At 34.4% G+C, this 22,119-nt stretch overlaps 1 protein-coding gene across 2 annotated transcripts in view; it reads left to right on the forward strand.

Moving 5' to 3' along the window:
* The window catches only part of phka2 (phosphorylase kinase, alpha 2 (liver)), a 65,903-nt gene that overhangs the window by 4,335 nt on the left and 39,449 nt on the right, over positions 1–22,119 (forward strand). For both annotated transcript variants that reach the window (XM_061974641.2, XM_061974642.2), the window contains exons 2-15: positions 3,007–3,165; positions 4,272–4,319; positions 5,488–5,656; positions 5,824–5,906; positions 6,021–6,101; positions 8,382–8,480; positions 9,097–9,243; positions 12,665–12,718; positions 13,764–13,886; positions 13,959–14,054; positions 15,972–16,079; positions 16,262–16,340; positions 16,418–16,552; positions 21,998–22,107. In XM_061974641.2, the coding sequence (XP_061830625.2) occupies positions 3,007–3,165; positions 4,272–4,319; positions 5,488–5,656; positions 5,824–5,906; positions 6,021–6,101; positions 8,382–8,480; positions 9,097–9,243; positions 12,665–12,718; positions 13,764–13,886; positions 13,959–14,054; positions 15,972–16,079; positions 16,262–16,340; positions 16,418–16,552; positions 21,998–22,107 (1,491 nt within the window). The remainder of the gene's footprint in view (positions 1–3,006; positions 3,166–4,271; positions 4,320–5,487; positions 5,657–5,823; positions 5,907–6,020; positions 6,102–8,381; positions 8,481–9,096; positions 9,244–12,664; positions 12,719–13,763; positions 13,887–13,958; positions 14,055–15,971; positions 16,080–16,261; positions 16,341–16,417; positions 16,553–21,997; positions 22,108–22,119) is intronic.

Here is a 22,119-nt window from a genome sequence, read left to right on the forward strand (position 1 = left end):
ATCATAATAAACTACTTAGTGATGATGACAACAATAATCATCATAATAATAAACTACTTAGTGATGATGGACATGACGCAACAATAATAATCATCATAATAATAAACTACTTAGTGATGATGGACATGACGCAACAATAATAATCATCATAATAATAAACTAGTGATGATGGACATTACGCAACAATAATCATCATAATAATAAACTACTTAGTGATGATGGACATGACACAACAATAATAATCATCATAATAATAAACTACTTAGTGATGATGGACACGACGCAATAACAATAATCATCATAATAATAAACTACTCAGTGATGATGGACATGACACAACAATAATAATCATCATAATAATAAACTACTTAGTGATGATGGACATGACGCAACAATAATAATCATAATAATAATAAACTACTTAGTGATGATGGACATGACACAACAATAGTAGTCATCGTAATAATAAACTACTTAGTGATGATGGACATGACACAACAATAATAATCATCATAATAATAAACTACTTAGTGATGATGGACACGACACAACAATAATAATCATCATAATAATAAACTACTTAGTGATGATGGACACGACACAACAACAATAATAATCATAATAAACTACTTAGTGATGATGACAACAATAATAATAATCATAATAAACTTGTGCTTCGTTTTCAAACGCACACAATGACTTTTCATGTGATTGTGTTGTTACTATTGTTGGTTTGCAGATGAATATATTGTGTCAGAGTTGTGTTGTGTTTGAAAGAAACTTGTGTGAGTAGAGTCATGTGTGAAAAGATGTCAACAATTGTATCATTAGAAGTGTAAATTGTCATCTATAACATCAACTTAGCTGATAAACTCACAATGGAAATATCTTCACTTTCATGTTGTGTGCAAGAAGTAGAAGTGAGAAGAAGTCCTACAAACATGTTGTGTAATTGTGATGTAATGTTGTGTTCAATGCAGTGAAAACAAACATGAGCAAAGGTCAACAACACACACGTACACTCAACTTGTTTTTCAACTAGCAACTCTTCTGCTGCCTTGGAAGTACACGTGTGCGTGTGCGTGTGTGCGTGTGTGTGTGTGTGTGTGTGTGTGTGTGTGTGTGTGTGTGTGTGTGTGTGTGTGTGTGAGAAACACTTCTTAATAATAAACTTATTTGTCAACATTGTGTTGATGAAAGCAACATGACCACATTCTGCTAACAACAATCATTGACTTACTGAAACTTTAGTCACCACAACAACAACAAAAACCACAACAACAACAACAACCCATAACAACAACCACCACCACAACAACAACAAAAAACAACCACAATAAAAACCAACCAATAACCAACAACAACCACAACAAAAAACAATAACAACAAAAGCAACAACCACAATAAAAACACAACCAATAACAACAACAACAACAACCATGAGAACAACACTCACAACAAAACACAATGACAACAACCACAACAAAACGACAACAACCACCACCACAACAACAATCACAACACAACAACAACCACCACAACAAAAAACAATAACAATACAAGCAACAACCAAAATAAAAACACAACGAATAACCACCACAACAACAACAAAAACCAACCACAATAAAAACCAACCAATAACCAACAACAACCACAACAAAAAACAATAACAACAAAAGCAACAACCACAATAAAAACACAACCAATAACAACAACAACAACAACCATGAGAACAACACTCACAACAAAACACAATGACAACAACCACAACAAAACGACAACAACCACCACCACAACAACAACCACCACAACAAAAAACAATAACAATACAAGCAACAACCAAAATAAAAACACAACGAATAACCACCACAACAACAACAAAAACCAACCACAATAAAAACCAACCAATAACCAACAACAACCACAACAAAAAACAATAACAACAAAAGCAACAACCACAATAAAAACACAACCAATAACAACAACAACAACCATGAGAACAACACTCACAACAAAACACAATGACAACAACCACAACAAAACGACAACAACCACCACCACAACAACAATCACAACACAACAACAACCACCAGAACAAAAAACAATAACAATACAAGCAACAACCAAAATAAAAACACAACGAATAACCACCACAACAACAACAAAAAACAACCACGATAAAAACCAACCAATAACCAACAACAACCACAACAAAAAACAATAACAACAAAAGCAACAACCACAATAAAAACACAACCAATAACAACAACAACAACAACCATGAGAACAACACTCACAACAAAACACAATGACAACAACCACAACAAAACGACAACAACCACCACCACAACAACAATCACAACACAACAACAACCACCACAACAAAAAACAATAACAATACAAGCAACAACCAAAATAAAAACACAACGAATAACCACCACAACAACAACAAAAAAACAACCACAATAAAAACCAACCAATAACCAACAACAACCACAACAAAAAACAATAACAACAAAAGCAACAACCACAATAAAAACACAACCAATAACAACAACAACAACCATGAGAACAACACTCACAACAAAACACAATGACAACAACCACAACACAACAACAACCACCACAACAAAAAACAATAACAATAAAAGCAACAACCACAATAAAAACACAACCAATAACCACCACAACAAGAACCACAACAAAAACAATAACAACAAAAGCAATAACTACAATAAAAAACAAAACCAATAACAACAACAACAATCACAACAAAACACAACAACCACAATAAAAACAAAAGCAACAACCAAAACCACAAAAACAGCAACAACCAATCACAACCACAAAAACAATAACCACCACCACAACAACAACAACAATCACAACAACAACAAGAAGGTGTGTGTGTTTTCCAGAATGCAGTGACAGGTCTGCTGCCTGCCAGCATAGAGCTGAAAGGTGTGTGTGTGTATGTGTGTGTGTGTGTGTGTGTGTGTGTTCCAGAACGCAGTGACAGGTCTGCTGCCTGCCAGCACAGAGCTGAAAGATGCGTGGGTGAGAGACAATGTTTACAGTGTGATGTCAGTGTGGGCTCTAGGACTGGCTTATCGCAAGAATGCAGACCGGGATGAGGACAAGGCCAAAGCCTACGAACTGGAACAGGTCTCACCTCTTACCTCTTATCTCTGACCTCTCACCTATCACCTATCACCTGTCTGTGGACCTTAGTTTGTCACATGTTGATGGGACTGTATTAACACTGTGATCGGTATTGTGATTAATGTTGTGATTGGTATTGTGATTAATGTTGTGATTAATATTGTGGTTAATATTGTGGTTAATGTTGTGATTAATATTGTGATTAATATTGTGATTAATATTGTGATTAATGTTGTGATTAATATTGTGATTAATGTTGTGATTAATATTGTGATTAATGTTGTGATTAATATTGTGATTAATATTGTGGTTAATGTTGTGATTAATATTGTGATTAATATTGTGGTTAATGTTGTGATTAATATTGTGATTAATATTGTGGTTAATGTTGTGATTAATATTGTGATTAATATTGCGATTGGTATTGTGATTAATATTGTGGTTAATGTTGTGATTAATATTGTGGTTAATGTTGTGATTAATATTGTGGTTAATGTTGTGATTAATATTGTGGTTAATGTTGTGATTAATATTGTGATTAATGTTGTGATTAATATTGTGATTAATATTGTGGTTAATGTTGTGATTAATATTGTGATTAATATTGTGGTTAATGTTGTGATTAATATTGTGATTAATATTGCGATTGGTATTGTGATTAATGTTGTGATTGGTATTGTGATTAATATTGTGGTTAATGTTGTGATTAATATTGTGATTAATATTGTGGTTAATGTTGTGATTAATATTGTGGTTAATGTTGTGATTAATATTGTGATTAATATTGTGGTTAATGTTGTGATTAATATTGTGGTTAATGTTGTGATTAATATTGTGATTAATATTGTGATTAATATTGTGGTTAATGTTGTGATTAATATTGTGATTAATGTTGTGATTAATGTTGTGATTAATATTGTGATTAATATTGTGGTTAATGTTGTGATTAATATTGTGATTAATGTTGTGATTAATATTGTGATTAATATTGTGGTTAATGTTGTGATTAATATTGTGAGTAATTCTGTGGTTAATGTTGTGATTAATGTTGTGATTGGTATTGTGATTAATATTGTGATTAATGTTGTGATGAATGTTGTGTGTTTCAGAGTGTGGTGAAGCTGATGCAAGGACTTCTACGCTGCATGATGAGACAGGTGAGGATGTGCTTCCTAAGTCTCAGACTCTATTTACTATATTCACCATATGTACTGTATGTACTATATTCACCATATGTACTGTATTTACTATATTCACCATATGTACTGTATTCACCATATGTACTATATTAACTGTATTCACCATATGTACTGTACGTACTATATTCACCGTATGTACTGTATGTACTATATTTACTGTATTCACCATATCTACTGTATGTACTATATGTAGTGTATTCACCACATGTAGTGTATTCACCATATGTACTATATGTAGTGTATTCACTATATGTAGTGTATTCACCATATGTAGTGTATTCACATGTACTATATGTAGTGTATTCACCATATGTAGTGTATTCACCATATGTACTATATGTAGTGTATTCACCATATGTACTATATGTAGTGTATTCACCACATGTAGTGTATGCACCATATGTACTATATGTAGTGTACTCACCACATGTAATATATGTAGTGTATTAACCACATGTAGTGTATGTAGTGTATTCACCACATGTAGTGTATGTAGTGTATTCACCACATGTACCGTATGTAGTGTATTCACCACATGTAGTGTATGCACCATATGTACTATATGTAGTGTACTCACCACATGTAATATATGTAGTGTATTCACCACATGTAGTGTATGTAGTGTATTCACCACATGTAGTGTATGTAGTGTATTCACCACATGTACTATATGTAGTATATTCACCACATGCACTATATGTAGTGTATTCACCACATGTACTATATGTAGTATATTCACCACATGCACTATATGTAGTGTATTCACCATATGTACTATATTCACCACATGTACTATATGTAGTATATTCACCACATGTACTATATGTAGTGTATTCACCACATGTACTATATGTAGTATATTCACCACATGTACTATATGTAGTATATTCACCACATGTACTATGTGTAGTGTATTCACCACATGTAGTGTATGTAGTGTATTCACCACATGTACTATATGTAGTATATTCACCACATGTACTATATGTAGTGTATTCACCACATGTACTATATGTAGTATATTCACCACATGTACTATATGTAGTGTATTCACCACATGTACTATATGTAGTGTATTCACCACATGTACTATATGTATTTGGTGGTGTTGAATGTTGGCCTGCAGGTTGCCAAGGTGGAAAAGTTCAAACACACTCAGAGCACAGAAGACTGTTTACATGCCAAATATGACACACCTACCTGTGCTACTGTGGTGGGAGATGACCAGTGGGGTCACCTGCAGGTGGATGCTACCTCCATCTACCTGCTCATGTTGGCACAGATGACCGCCTCAGGTAGGCAGCACACCTTCATACTTTCATCTTTACTTCACTTCTTGTGGCTATATATATATATATATATATATATATATATATATATATATATATATATATATATATGTATTCATGGTTCCTTGATGGACATTTCTGCATGACATGCTGATGAAGATGTTCTCCTGCAGGGCTTCGGATCATCTCAAACTTGGATGAAGTTGCTTTTATCCAGAACTTGGTGTTCTACATCGAGGCTGCGTACAAAGTGGCAGTGAGTGTACTTATCATACATATGTATATAATATATAATGTACTTGATAATGTTCATAAAGCAGAAGAAGAATATTCATCATTGAGAGTGAGAGAACATCTTCTTGGCCTGCAGGATTATGGGATGTGGGAGCGAGGAGACAAAACCAATCAGGGCATCCCAGAACTGAATGGCAGCTCTGTGGGGATCGCCAAGGTAACACACTTTGATTACTTGACTTTTTACTCTTCATAATAACTTATACTGATACTGTACATCACTAACAGGATACAGTAAGTACAATATTATATGTTATAGACACATGATCATATATGTTTACAACAAGAACATGATGATAATAATACATGTTTACAACAAGATGATGATAATAATACATGTTTACAACAAGAACATGATGATAATAATATATTTTTACAACAAGATGATGATAATAATACATGTTTACAACAAGAACATGATGATAATAATACATTTTTACAACAAGAACATGATGATAATAATATATTTTTACAACAAGATGATGATAATAATACATGTTTACAACAAGAACATGATGATGATAATACATTTTTACAACAAGATGATGAAAATAATACATGTTTACAACAAGATGATGATGATAATAATACATGTTTACAACAAGAAGATGATGATAATGTTTACAACAAGAAGAAGATGATAATAATATACATTTACAAGAAGAAGATGATGATGATAATAATAATACAGGTAAAAGCCAGTAAATTAGAATATTTTGAAAAACTTGATTTATTTCAGTAATTGCATTCAAAAGGTGTAACTTGTACATTATATTTATTCATTGCACACAGACTGATGCATTCAAATGTTTATTTCATTTAATTTTGATGATTTGAAGTGGCAACAAATGAAAATCCAAAATTCCGTGTGTCACAAAATTAGAATATTACTTAAGGCTAATACAAAAAAGGGATTTTTAGAAATGTTGGCCAACTGAAAAGTATGAAAATGAAAAATATGAGCATGTACAATACTCAATACTTGGTTGGAGCTCCTTTTGCCTCAATTACTGCGTTAATGCGGCGTGGCATGGAGTCGATGAGTTTCTGGCACTGCTCAGGTGTTATGAGAGCCCAGGTTGCTCTGATAGTGGCCTTCAACTCTTCTGCGTTTTTGGGTCTGGCATTCTGCATCTTCCTTTTCACAATACCCCACAGATTTTCTATGGGGCTAAGGTCAGGGGAGTTGGCGGGCCAATTTAGAACAGAAATACCATGGTCCGTAAACCAGGCACGGGTAGATTTTGCGCTGTGTGCAGGCGCCAAGTCCTGTTGGAACTTGAAATCTCCATCTCCATAGAGCAGGTCAGCAGCAGGAAGCATGAAGTGCTCTAAAACTTGCTGGTAGACGGCTGCGTTGACCCTGGATCTCAGGAAACAGAGTGGACCGACACCAGCAGATGACATGGCACCCCAAACCATCACCCAACCATGCAAATGTTGCATTTCCTTTGGAAATCGAGGTCCCAGAGTCTGGAGGAAGACAGGAGAGGCACAGGATCCACGTTGCCTGAAGTCTAGTGTAAAGTTTCCACCATCAGTGATGGTTTGGGGTGCCATGTCATCTGCTGGTGTCGGTCCACTCTGTTTCCTGAGATCCAGGGTCAACGCAGCCGTCTACCAGCAAGTTTTAGAGCACTTCATGCTTCCTGCTGCTGACCTGCTCTATGGAGATGGAGATTTCAAGTTCCAACAGGACTTGGCGCCTGCACACAGCGCAAAATCTACCCGTGCCTGGTTTACGGACCATGGTATTTCTGTTCTAAATTGGCCCGCCAACTCCCCTGACCTTAGCCCCATAGAAAATCTGTGGGGTATTGTGAAAAGGAAGATGCAGAATGCCAGACCCAAAAACGCAGAAGAGTTGAAGGCCACTATCAGAGCAACCTGGGCTCTCATAACACCTGAGCAGTGCCAGAAACTCATCGACTCCATGCCACGCCGCATTAACGCAGGAATTGAGGCAAAAGGAGCTCCAACCAAGTATTGAGTATTGTACATGCTCATATTTTTCATTTTCATACTTTTCAGTTGGCCAACATTTCTAAAAATCCCTTTTTTGTATTAGCCTTAAGTAATATTCTAATTTTGTGACACACGGAATTTTGGATTTTCATTTGTTGCCACTTCAAATCATCAAAATTAAATGAAATAAACATTTGAATGCATCAGTCTGTGTGCAATGAATAAATATAATGTACAAGTTACACCTTTTGAATGCAATTACTGAAATAAATCAAGTTTTTCAAAATATTCTAATTTACTGGCTTTTACCTGTATATGTTTACAACAAGAGGATGATGATAATAATATGTGTTTACAACAAGAAGAAGATGATAATAATATACATTTACAAGAAGAAGATGATGATAATAATACATGTTTACAACAAGAAGATGAGATGAATATCATAATTGTTTATGATGTATTCTTGCAGGCAGCTCTTGAGGCCATAGATGAGTTGGATCTTTTTGGGGCCCATGGAGGTCCCAAGTCGGTCATCCATGTTCTTCCTGATGAAGTGGAACACTGTCAGGTACTTATACTTGTAATACTTCATATCTTCTGACTGTTCATGGTGATGTTCTTCATGTACTTATACTTATAATACTTCATATCTTCTGACTGTTCATGGTGATGTTCTTCATGTACTTATACTTATAATATTTCATATCTTCTGACTGTTCATGGTGATGTTCTTCATGTACTTATACTTATAATATTTCATATCTTCTGACTGTTCATGGTGATGTTCTTCATGTACTTATACTTGTAATATTTCATATCTTCTGACTGTTCATGGTGATGTTCTTCATGTACTTATACTTATAATATTTCATATCTTCTGACTGTTCATGGTGATGTTCTTCATGTACTTATACTTATAATATTTCATATCTTCTGACTGTTCATGGTGATGTTCTTCATGTACTTATACTTATAATACTTCATATCTTCTGACTGTTCATGGTGATGTTCGTCATGTACTTATACTTATAATATTTCATATCTTCTGACTGTTCATGGTGATGTTCTTCATGTACTTATACTTATAATATTTCATATCTTCTGACTGTTCATGGTGATGTTCTTCATGTACTTATACTTATAATATTTCATATCTTCTGACTGTTCATGGTGATGTTCTTCAGTCCATCCTCAGCTCCATGCTGCCCAGAGCTTCCACCTCCAAGGAGATCGACGCCGGACTTCTCTCCGTCATTTCCTTCCCTGCCTTTGCAGTGGAGGACCCCAACTTAGTGGCCCTCACCAAGTCAGAAATCATCAGCAAATTACAGGTACACTTATTATTATTATTATTATTCTACTGTAACTTCCATCCATCCATCCATTTTCTACCGCTTATTCCCTTGTGGGGTCGCGGGGGGGGGGGCGCTGGAGCCTATCTCAGCTACAATCGGGCGGAAGGCGGGGTACACCCTGGACAAGTCGCCACCTCATCGCAGGGCCAACACAGATAGACAGACAACATTCACACACTAGGGACCATTTAGTGTTGCCAATCAACCTATCCCCAGGTGCATGTCTTTGGAGGTGGGAGGGGCCTATCCTCAGGTGCATGTCTTTGGAGGTGGGAGGGGCCTATCCTCAGGTGCATGTCTTTGGAGGTGGGAGGGGCCTATCCTCAGGTGCATGTCTTTGGAGGTGGGAGGAAGCCGGAGTAGCACCCACGCAGTCACGGGGAGAACATGCAAACTCCACACAAAAAGATCCCGAGGCCGGGATTGAACTCACGACTACTCAGGACCTTCGTATTGTGAGGCAGACGCACTAACCCCTCTTCCACCGTGCTGCCCTCTACAATAACTTATTACATTTAAACTCATTATTATTATTATTCTACTGTAACTTATTACATTTAAACTCATTATTATTATTATTCTACTGTAACTTATTACATTTAAACTCATTATTATTATTATTATTCTACAATAACTTATTACATTTAAACTCATTATTATTATTATTATTATTCTACAATAACTTATTACATTTAAACTCATTATTATTATTATTCTACTGTAACTTATTACATTTAAACTCATTATTATTATTATTATTCTACAATAACTTATTACATTTAAACTCATTATTATTATTATTCTACTGTAACTTATTACATTTAAACTCATTATTATTATTATTCTACTGTAACTTATTACATTTAAACTCATTATTATTATTATTCTACAATAACTTATTACATTTAAACTCATTATTATTATTATTCTACTGTAACCTATTACATTCAAACTCATTATTATTATTATTCTACTGTAACTTATTACATTTAAACTCATTATTATTATTATTCTACAATAACTTATTACATTTAAACTCATTATTATTATTATTCTACTGTAACTTATTACATTTAAACTCATTATTATTATTATTCTACTGTAACTTATTACATTTAAACTCATTATTATTATTATTCTACTGTAACGTATTACATTTAAACTCATTATTATTATTATTCTACTGTAACTTGTTACATTTAAACTCATTATTATTATTATTCTACAATAACTTATTACATTTAAACTCATTATTATTATTATTCTACTGTAACTTATTACATTTAAACTCATTATTATTATTATTCTACTGTAACTTATTACATTTAAACTCATTATTATTATTATTCTACAATAACTTATTACATTTAAACTCATTATTATTATTATTCTACTGTAACTTATTACATTTAAACTCATTATTATTATTATTCTACTGTAACGTATTACATTTTATTCTACAATAACTTATTACATTTAAACTCATTATTATTATTATTCTACTGTAACGTATTACATTTAAACTCATTATTATTATTATTCTACTGTAACTTGTTACATTTAAACTCATTATTATTATTATTCTACAATAACTTATTACATTTAAACTCATTATTATTATTCTACTGTAACTTATTACATTTAAACTCATTATTATTATTATTCTACAATAACTTATTACATTTAAACTCATTATTATTATTATTCTACTGTAACTTATTACATTTAAACTCATTATTATTATTATTCTACTGTAACTTATTACATTTAAACTCATTATTATTATTATTCTACTGTAACGTATTACATTTAAACTCATTATTATTATCATTCTACAATAACTTATTACATTTAAACTCATTATTATTATTATTCTACTGTAACTTATTACATTTAAACTCATTATTATTATTATTCTACAATAACTTATTACATTTAAACTCATTATTATTATTATTCTACTGTAACTTATTACATTTAAACTCATTATTATTATTATTCTACTGTAACTTATTACATTTAAACTCATTATTATTATTATTATTCTACAATAACTTATTACATTTAAACTCATTATTATTATTATTCTACTGTAACTTATTACATTTAAACTCATTATTATTATTATTATTCTACTGTAACGTATTACATTTAAACTCATTATTATTATTATTCTACTGTAACTTATTACATTTAAACTCATTATTATTATTATTCTACTGTAACTTATTACATTTAAACTCATTATTATTATTATTCTACTGTAACTTATTACATTTAAACTCATTATTATTATTATTATTCTACTGTAACTTATTACATTTAAACTCATTATTATTATTATTATTCTACAATAACTTATTACATTTAAACTCATTATTATTATTATTCTACTGTAACTTATTACATTTAAACTCATTATTATTATTATTCTACAATAACTTATTACATTTAAACTCATTATTATTATTATTCTACTGTAACTTATTACATTTAAACTCATTATTATTATTATTCTACTGTAACTTATTACATTTAAACTCATTATTATTATTCTACTGTAACGTATTACATTTAAACTCATTATTATTATTATTCTACTGTAACTTATTACATTTAAACTCATTATTATTATTCTACAGTAACTTATTACATTTAAACTCATTATTATTATTATTATTCCACAATAACTTATTACATTTAAACTCATTATTATTATTATTATTCTACAATAACTTATTACATTTAAACTCATTATTATTATTATTCTACTGTAACTTATTACATTTAAACTCATGATTATTCTTATTCTACTGTAACTTATTACATTTAAACTCATTATTATTATTATTCTACTGTAACTTATTACATTTAAACTCATTATTATTATTATTCTACAATAACTTATTACATTTAAACTCATGATTATTATTATTCTACTGTAACTTATTACATTTAAACTCATTATTATTATTATTCTACTGTAACTTATTACATTTAAACTCATTATTATTATTATTCTACTGTAACTTATTACATTTAAACTCATTATTATTATTATTCTACTGTAACTTATTACATTTAAACTCATTATTATTATTATTATTCTACAATAACTTATTACATTTAAACTCATTATTATTATTATTCTACTGTAACTTATTACATTTAAACTCATTATTATTATTATTCTACAATAACTTATTACATTTAAACTCATTATTAATATTATTCTACTGTAACTTATTACATTTAAACTCATTATTATTATTATTCTACTGTAACTTATTACATTTACAATGATTATCATTTACTCTTCTACTTCTAATTACAGATACACTAATTATAATTATTGCATCACCTCGTTGTGTAATTGTTGCTGACCTGTGACCCTCAGGGCCGTTATGGCTGCTGTCGCTTCATCAGAGATGGATATCGCTGCCCCAAAGAGGTGAGAAGATGTCGTCACATTTAGAAGAGCGCCTCACTGGTGATGTCGTCACATTTAGAAGAGCGCCTCACTGGTGATGTCATCACATTTAGAAGAGCGCCTCACTGGTGATGTCGTCACATTTAGAAGAGCGCCTCACTGGTGATGTCGTCACATTTAGAAGAGCGCCTCACTGGTGATGTCGTCACATTTAGAAGAGCACCTCACTGGTGATGTCATCACATTTAGAAGAGCGCCTCACTGGTGATGTCGTCACATTTAGAAGAGCGCCTCACTGGTGATGTCGTCACATTTAGAAGAGCGCCTCACTGGTGATGTCGTCACATTTAGAAGAGCGCCTCACTGGTGATGTCGTCACATTTAGAAGAGCGCCTCACTGGCGATGTCGTCACATTTAGAAGAGCGCCTCACTGGTGATGTCATCACATTTAGAAGAGGGCCTCACTGGTGATGTCATCACATTTAGAAGAGCGCCTCACTGGTGATGTCGTCACATTTAGAAGAGCGCCTCACTGGTGATGTCATCACATTTAGAGGAGCGCCTCACTGGTGATGTCATCACATTTAGAAGAGGGCCTCACTGGTGATGTCATCACATTTAGAAGAGCGCCTCACTGGTGATGTCATCACATTTAGAAGAGCGCCTCACTGGTGATGTCGTCACATTTAGAAGAGCGCCTCACTGGTGATGTTGTCACATTTAGAAGAGCGCCTCACTGGTGATGTCATCACATTTAGAAGAGCGCCTCACTGGTGATGTCGTCACATTTAGAAGAGCGCCTCACTGGTGATGTCATCACATTTAGAAGAGGGCCTCACTGGTGATGTCATCACATTTAGAAGAGCGCCTCACTGGTGATGTCGTCACATTTAGAAGAGCGCCTCACTGGTGATGTCGTCACATTTAGAAGAGCGCCTCACTGGTGATGTCGTCACATTTAGAAGAGCGCCTCACTGGTGATGTCATCACATTTAGAAGAGCGCCTCACTGGTGATGTCATCACATTTAGAAGAGCGCCTCACTGGTGATGTCATGACATTTCAGGATCCATCACGTCTACATTATGATCCTGCTGAGCTCAAACTCTTTGAGAACATTGAGTGTGAGTGGCCCGTCTTCTGGACTTACCTGCTTCTTGATGGCATCTTCACAGGAGATGAAGAGCAGGTGACACACACACGCACACACACACACACCATTGGCTGCAGATGTTGTACTTGACTAATGTGTTGTGTTCAGGTGCAGGAATATCGAGAAGCGCTGGAGGCCATTTTGATCCGAGGAGAAAATGGCCTGAAATTAGTGCCTGAACTTTATGCAGTACCGAGTGAAAAGGTCTTTTCTTCTCTTTACACTCAAATATGTTCTATTGTTGATATGATTTATTGTTAATAGTTCCTATGATTTCATGTTGAAATATGTTTATATGTTTTATTGTTAATAGTTGCTTCAATAAGGATCATGTATGTCATCTTCAGTTGGACTAAACAAATCCTAAATCCTTCTTCAAATCTGTTGTTTGCAGTAGTATTGAAGTAGTATTGCAGTAGTATTGCAGTACTACTGCAGTAGTATTGCAGTAGTACTGCAGTAGTATTGCAGTAGTATTGCAGTAGTATTGCAGTAGTATTACAGTAGTATTGCAATGGTATTGCAGTAGTATTGCAGTAGTATTGCAGTAGTATTACAGTAGTATTGCAATAGTATTGCAGTAGTATTGCAGTAGTATTGAAGTAGTATTGCAGTAGTATTGCAGTACTACTGCAGTAGTATTGCAGTAGTACTGCAGTAGTATTGAAGTAGTATTGCAGTAGTATTGCAGTAGTATTGAAGTAGTATTGAAATAGTATTGCAGTAGTATTGCAGTAGTATTACAGTAGTATTGCAGTAGTATTGCAGTAGTATTGCAATAGTATTAAAGTAGTATTGCAGTAGTATTGAAGTAGTATTGCAGTAGTATTACTGTAGTATTGCAATAGTATTGAAGTAGTATTGCAGTAGTATTGAAGTAGTATTGCAGTAGTATTGCAGCACTACTGCAGTAGTATTGCAGTAGTACTGCAGTAGTATTGCAGTAGTATTGAAGTAGTATTGAAGTAGTATTGCAGTAGTATTACAGTAGTATTGCAATAGTATTGCAGTAGTATTGCAGTAGTATTGAAGTAGTATTGCAGTAATATTACAGTAGTATTGCAATAGTATTAAAGTAGTATTGCAGTAGTATTGCAATAGTATTAAAGTAGTATTGCAGTAGTATTGAAGTAGTATTGCAGTAGTATTGCAGTAGTATTACTGTAGTATTGCAATAGTATTGAAGTAGTATTGCAGTAGTATTGCAGTAGTATTGCAGTACTACTGCAGTAGTATTGCAGTAGTATTGAAGTAGTATTGCAGTAGTATTACAGTAGTATTGCAATAGTATTGCAGTAGTATTGCAGTAGTATTGCAATAGTATTGAAGTAGTATTGCAGTAGTATTGCAGTAGTATTGAAGTAGTATTGCAGTAGTATTGCAGTACTACTGCAGTAGTATTGCAGTAGTATTGCAGTAATATTGCAGTAGTATTGAAGTAGTATTGCAGTAGTATTGAAGTAGTATTGCAGTAGTATTGCAGTAGTATTGCAGTACTACTGCAGTAGTATTGCAGTAGTATTGCAGTAGTATTGCAGTAGTATTGAAGTAGTATTGCAGTAGTATTGCAGTAGTATTGCAGTAGTATTGCAGTAAATAGATGAAATCCATGTTCCACTGCATGCAATGTATCATACTATATAGATCTAATCCATCATTATTATGTTACTTATTAATGTCTCATGTATTCATCTCTCATGTTGTGATGATCACAATCTATTAGTTTCTCTTCTGTATGATTTATAACTTCTTATCATTCACTCCTACTGTTGAATGACACTAGTCCACATCACATGTTGATCATCATTTATTATCTACTGATTATGTTCACAATCATTATATACATATATATATATATATATGTATATATATATATGTATACTGTATATATATATATATATATATATATATATATATATATATATATATATATATATATATATATATATATATATATATGTGTGTATATATATATATTGTGTGTGAGGTGGAGGAGGAGTACTCACATGCAGTAAGTATATATTGTGTGTGAGGTGGAGGAGGAGTACTCACATACAGTATATATTGTGTCAGGTGGAGGAGGAGTACTCACATGCAGTAAGTATATATATTGTGTGTCAGGTGGAGGAGGAGTACTCTCAGCCCCACACAGTGGACAGAGTGGCAGGAGGTCAAATTCCTCACATGTGGGGACAATCTCTCTACATCCTCGCCTGTCTTCTTGCTGAGGTACCCTGCTCACACACACACACACACACACACACACACACACACACACACACACACACACACACACACACACACACACACACACACACACACACACACACACACACACACACACACACACACACACACACACAGACACACACACACACAGGTAGACCAAAGGTGTGTGTGTGTGTTGTCAGGGCTTCCTGGCACCAGGTGAGATGGATCCTCTGAACCGACGCTTCTCTACGTGTCTGAAGCCAGATGTTGTGGTCCAAGGTAGTCATTTGTGTGTGATGAAGCCTTATGTCAACATGTGTTGCCATGGCGATGACACAAACATGTGTTGCTGTCAGTGTGCGTGTTAGCAGAGTGTGAGAAGATCCAAAAGGTTCTGAGGGATCACGGCGTGAAGGTGCAGATGTTGTGTGATGTCCATCCTATCAGAGTCTTACCTGCACGCATCCTCAGTCACGTCTACGTCAGACTAGGTACGTTTATCACCATGAAGGTACATCTACCTGTTAATCACACACTAGCTACATCTACCTGTTAATCACAGACTAGCTACATCTACCTGTTAATCACAGACTAGGTACATCTACCTGTTAATCACTCACTAGGTACATCTACCTGTTAATCACTCACTAGGTACATCTACCTGTTAATCACTATAAATGTACGTCTACCTGTTAATCACAGACTATGTACATCTACCTGTTAATCACCATAAAGGTACATCTACCTGTTAATCACAGACTAGGTACATCTACCTGTTAATCACCATGAAGGTACATCTACCTGTTAATCACAGACTAGCTACATCTACCTGTTAATCACAGACTAGCTACATCTACCTGTTAATCACAGACTAGGTACATCTACCTGTTAATCACTATAAATGTACGTCTACCTGTTAATCACAGACTAGGTACATCTACCTGTTAATCACCATAAAGGTACATCTACCTGTTAATCACAGACTAGGTACATCTACCTGTTAATCACCATAAAGGTACATCTACCTGTTAATCACAGACTAGGTACATCTACCTGTTAATCACCATAAAGGTACATCTACCTGTTAATCACCATAAAGGTACATCTACCTGTTAATCACCATAAAGGTACATCTACCTGTTAATCACAGACTAGGTACATCTACCTGTTAATCAACATAAAGGTAGGTCTTCATCTACCTGTTAATCAACATAAAGGTACGTCTACCTGTTAATCACAGACTAGCTACATCTACCTGTTAATCACCATAAAGGTACATCTACCTGTTAATCACCATAAAGGTACGTCTACCTGTTAATCACAGACTAGGTACATCTACCTGTTAATCACCATAAAGGTACATCTACCTGTTAATCACCATAAAGGTACATCTACCTGTTAATCACCATAAAGGTACGTCTACCTGTTAATCACAGACTAGGTACATCTACCTGTTAATCACCATAAAGGTACATCTACCTGTTAATCACCATAAAGGTACATCTACCTGTTAATCACAGACTAGGTACATCTACCTGTTAATCACCATAAAGGTACATCTACCTGTTAATCACAGACTAGGTACATCTACCTGTTAATCACCATAAAGGTACATCTACCTGTTAATCACCATAAAGGTACATCTACCTGTTAATCACCATAAAGGTACATCTACCTGTTAATCACAGACTAGGTACATCTACCTGTTAATCAACATAAAGGTAGGTCTTCATCTACCTGTTAATCAACATAAAGGTACGTCTACCTGTTAATCACAGACTAGCTACATCTACCTGTTAATCACCATAAAGGTACATCTACCTGTTAATCACCATAAAGGTACGTCTACCTGTTAATCACAGACTAGGTACATCTACCTGTTAATCACCATAAAGGTACATCTACCTGTTAATCACCATAAAGGTACATCTACCTGTTAATCACCATAAAGGTACGTCTACCTGTTAATCACAGACTAGGTACATCTACCTGTTAATCACCATAAAGGTACATCTACCTGTTAATCACCATAAAGGTACGGCTACCTGTTAATCACAGACTAGGTACATCTACCTGTTAATCACCATAAAGGTACATCTACCTGTTAATCACCATAAAGGTACGTCTACCTGTTAATCACAGACTAGGTACATCTACCTGTTAATCACCATGAAGGTACGTCTACCTGTTAATCACAGACTAGGTACATCTACCTGTTAATCACCATAAAGGTACATCTACCTGTTAATCACAGACTAGGTACATCTACCTGTTAATCACCATAAAGGTACATCTACCTGTTAATCACCATAAAGGTACATCTACCTGTTAATCACCATAAAGGTACATCTACCTGTTAATCACAGACTAGGTACATCTACCTGTTAATCAACATAAAGGTAGGTCTTCATCTACCTGTTAATCAACATAAAGGTACGTCTACCTGTTAATCACAGACTAGCTACATCTACCTGTTAATCACCATAAAGGTACATCTACCTGTTAATCACCATAAAGGTACGTCTACCTGTTAATCACAGACTAGGTACATCTACCTGTTAATCACCATAAAGGTACATCTACCTGTTAATCACCATAAAGGTACATCTACCTGTTAATCACCATAAAGGTACGTCTACCTGTTAATCACAGACTAGGTACATCTACCTGTTAATCACCATAAAGGTACATCTACCTGTTAATCACCATAAAGGTACATCTACCTGTTAATCACAGACTAGGTACATCTACCTGTTAATCACCATAAAGGTACATCTACCTGTTAATCACAGACTAGGTACATCTACCTGTTAATCACCATAAAGGTACATCTACCTGTTAATCACCATAAAGGTACATCTACCTGTTAATCACCATAAAGGTACGTCTACCTGTTAATCACAGACTAGGTACATCTACCTGTTAATCACCATAAAGGTACATCTACCTGTTAATCACCATAAAGGTACATCTACCTGTTAATCACAGACTAGGTACATCTACCTGTTAATCACCATAAAGGTACATCTACCTGTTAATCACAGACTAGGTACATCTACCTGTTAATCACCATAAAGGTACATCTACCTGTTAATCACCATAAAGGTACATCTACCTGTTAATCACCATAAAGGTACATCTACCTGTTAATCACAGACTAGGTACATCTACCTGTTAATCAACATAAAGGTAGGTCTTCATCTACCTGTTAATCAACATAAAGGTACGTCTACCTGTTAATCACAGACTAGCTACATCTACCTGTTAATCACCATAAAGGTACATCTACCTGTTAATCACCATAAAGGTACGTCTACCTGTTAATCACAGACTAGGTACATCTACCTGTTAATCACCATAAAGGTACATCTACCTGTTAATCACCATAAAGGTACATCTACCTGTTAATCACCATAAAGGTACGTCTACCTGTTAATCACAGACTAGGTACATCTACCTGTTAATCACCATAAAGGTACATCTACCTGTTAATCACCATAAAGGTACGGCTACCTGTTAATCACAGACTAGGTACATCTACCTGTTAATCACCATAAAGGTACATCTACCTGTTAATCACCATAAAGGTACGTCTACCTGTTAATCACAGACTAGGTACATCTACCTGTTAATCACCATGAAGGTACGTCTACCTGTTAATCACAGACTAGGTACATCTACCTGTTAATCACCATAAAGGTACATCTACCTGTTAATCACCATAAAGGTACGTCTACCTGTTAATCACAGACTAGGTACATCTACCTGTTAATCACCATAAAGGTACATCTACCTGTTAATCACCATAAAGGTACGTCTACCTGTTAATCACAGACTAGGTACATCTACCTGTTAATCACCATAAAGGTACATCTACCTGTTAATCACCATAAAGGTAGGTCTTCATCTACCTGTTAATCACCATAAAGGTAGGTCTTCATCTACCTGTTAATCACAGACTAGGTACATCTACCTGTTAATCACCATAAAGGTAGGTCTTCATCTACCTGTTAATCACCATAAAGGTAGGTCTTCATCTACCTGTTAATCACAGACTAGGTACATCTACCTGTTAATCAACATAAAGGTAGGTCTTCATCTACCTGTTAATCACCATAAAGGTAGGTCTTCATCTACCTGTTAATCACAGACTAGGTACATCTACCTGTTAATCACCATAAAGGTAGGTCTTCATCTACCTGTTAATCAACATAAAGGTAGGTCTTCATCTACCTGTTAATCAACATAAAGGTATGTCTGAGAGGAATGAATAATAATAAATAATCATAAAGGTACGATGATAACTTGTTAACTTATTGATGATGATCATTTGTTACAGTTGATAACTTGTTGTTGTTGTTGATGACTTATTGTGTTAATGTTGTTGTTGTGTTGATGATGTTGCATTGATGTTGTTGTGTTGATGATGTTGTTGTGTTAATGTTGTGGTTGTGTTGATGATGTTGTTGCGTTGATGTTGTTGTGCGGACGTTGTTGTGTTGATGATGTTGTTGTATTAAAGTTGTTGTTGTGTTGATGATGTTGTTGTATTAATGTTGTTGTTGTGTTGATGTTGTTGTTGTTGTGTTGATGATGTTGTATTAATGTTGTTGTTGTGTCGATGTCGTTGTTGTGTTGATGATGTTGTATTAATGTTGTTGTTGTGTTGATGTTGTTGTTGCGTTGATGTTGTTGTTGTGTTGATGATGTTGTTGTATTAATGTTGTTGTTGTGTCGATGTTGTTGTTGTGTTGATGATGTTGTATTAATGTTGTTGTTGTGTTGATGTTGTTGCGTTGATGTTGTTGTTGTGTTGATGATGTTGTAGTGTTAATGTTGTGTTGATGATGTTGTTGTGTTGATGATGTTGTTGTGTTGATGATGTTATTGTGTTGATGTTGTTGTGTTGATGATGTTGTGTGGATGTTGTTGCATTGATGTTGTTGTTGTTGTGTTGATGTTGTTGTGTTGATGATGTTGTGTTGATGATGTTATTGTGTTGATGTTGTTGTTGTGTTGATGGTGTTGTTGTGTTGATGTTGTTGCGTTGATGTTGTTGTGTTGATGATGTTGTTGTGTTAATGTTGTTGCATTGATGCTGTTGTTGTGTTGATGATGTTGTTGTGTGGATGATGTTGTTGTGTTAATGTTGTGTTGATGATGTTGTTGTGTTGATGATGTTATTGTGTTGATGTTGTGTTGATGATGTTGTTGTGTGGATGTTGTTGCGTTGATGTTGTTGTGTTGATGATGTTGTTGTGTTGATGATGCTGTGTTGATGTTATTGTGTTGATGTTGTTGTTGTGTTGATGGTGTTGTTGTGTTGATGTTGTTGCGTTGATGTTGTTGTTGTGTTGATGATATTGTTGTGTTAATGTTGTTGCAATGATGCTGTTGTTGTGTTGATGATGTTGTTGTGTGGATGATGTTGTTGTGTTAATGTTGTGTTGATGATGTTGTTGTGTTGATGATGTTATTGTGTTGATGTTGTGTTGATGATGTTGTTGTGTGGATGTTGTTGCGTTGATGTTGTTGTGTTGATGATGTTGTTGTGTTGATGATGCTGTGTTGATGTTATTGTGTTGATGTTGTTGTTGTGTTGATGGTGTTGTTGTGTTGATGTTGTTGCGTTGATGTTGTTGTTGTGTTGATGATATTGTTGTGTTAATGTTGTTGCAATGATGCTGTTGTTGTGTTGATGATGTTGTTGTGTTGATGATGTTGTTGTGTGGATGATGTTGTTGTGTTGATGATGTTGTTGTGTGGATGATGTTGTTGTGTGGATGATGTTGTGTGGATGATGTTGTTGTGTGGATGATGTTGTTGTGCTGATGATGTTGTTGTGTTGATGATGTTGTTGTGTTGATGTTGTGTGGATGATGTTGTTGTGTGGATGATGTTGTTGTGTTGATGATGTTGTTGTGTGGCTGTTGCAGGAAGCTGCAAGAAGCTGAATCTAAGTGGGAGGCCCTACAGACATATTGGAGTTTTGGGAACATCAAAGTTTTATGAGATGAGAAAACGTTCTTACATGTTCACTCCTCAGGTAGGATCATCT

Source organism: Nerophis lumbriciformis, linkage group LG15 (genome assembly GCF_033978685.3).
Source record: "Nerophis lumbriciformis linkage group LG15, RoL_Nlum_v2.1, whole genome shotgun sequence".
Taxonomy (NCBI): domain Eukaryota; kingdom Metazoa; phylum Chordata; class Actinopteri; order Syngnathiformes; family Syngnathidae; genus Nerophis; species Nerophis lumbriciformis.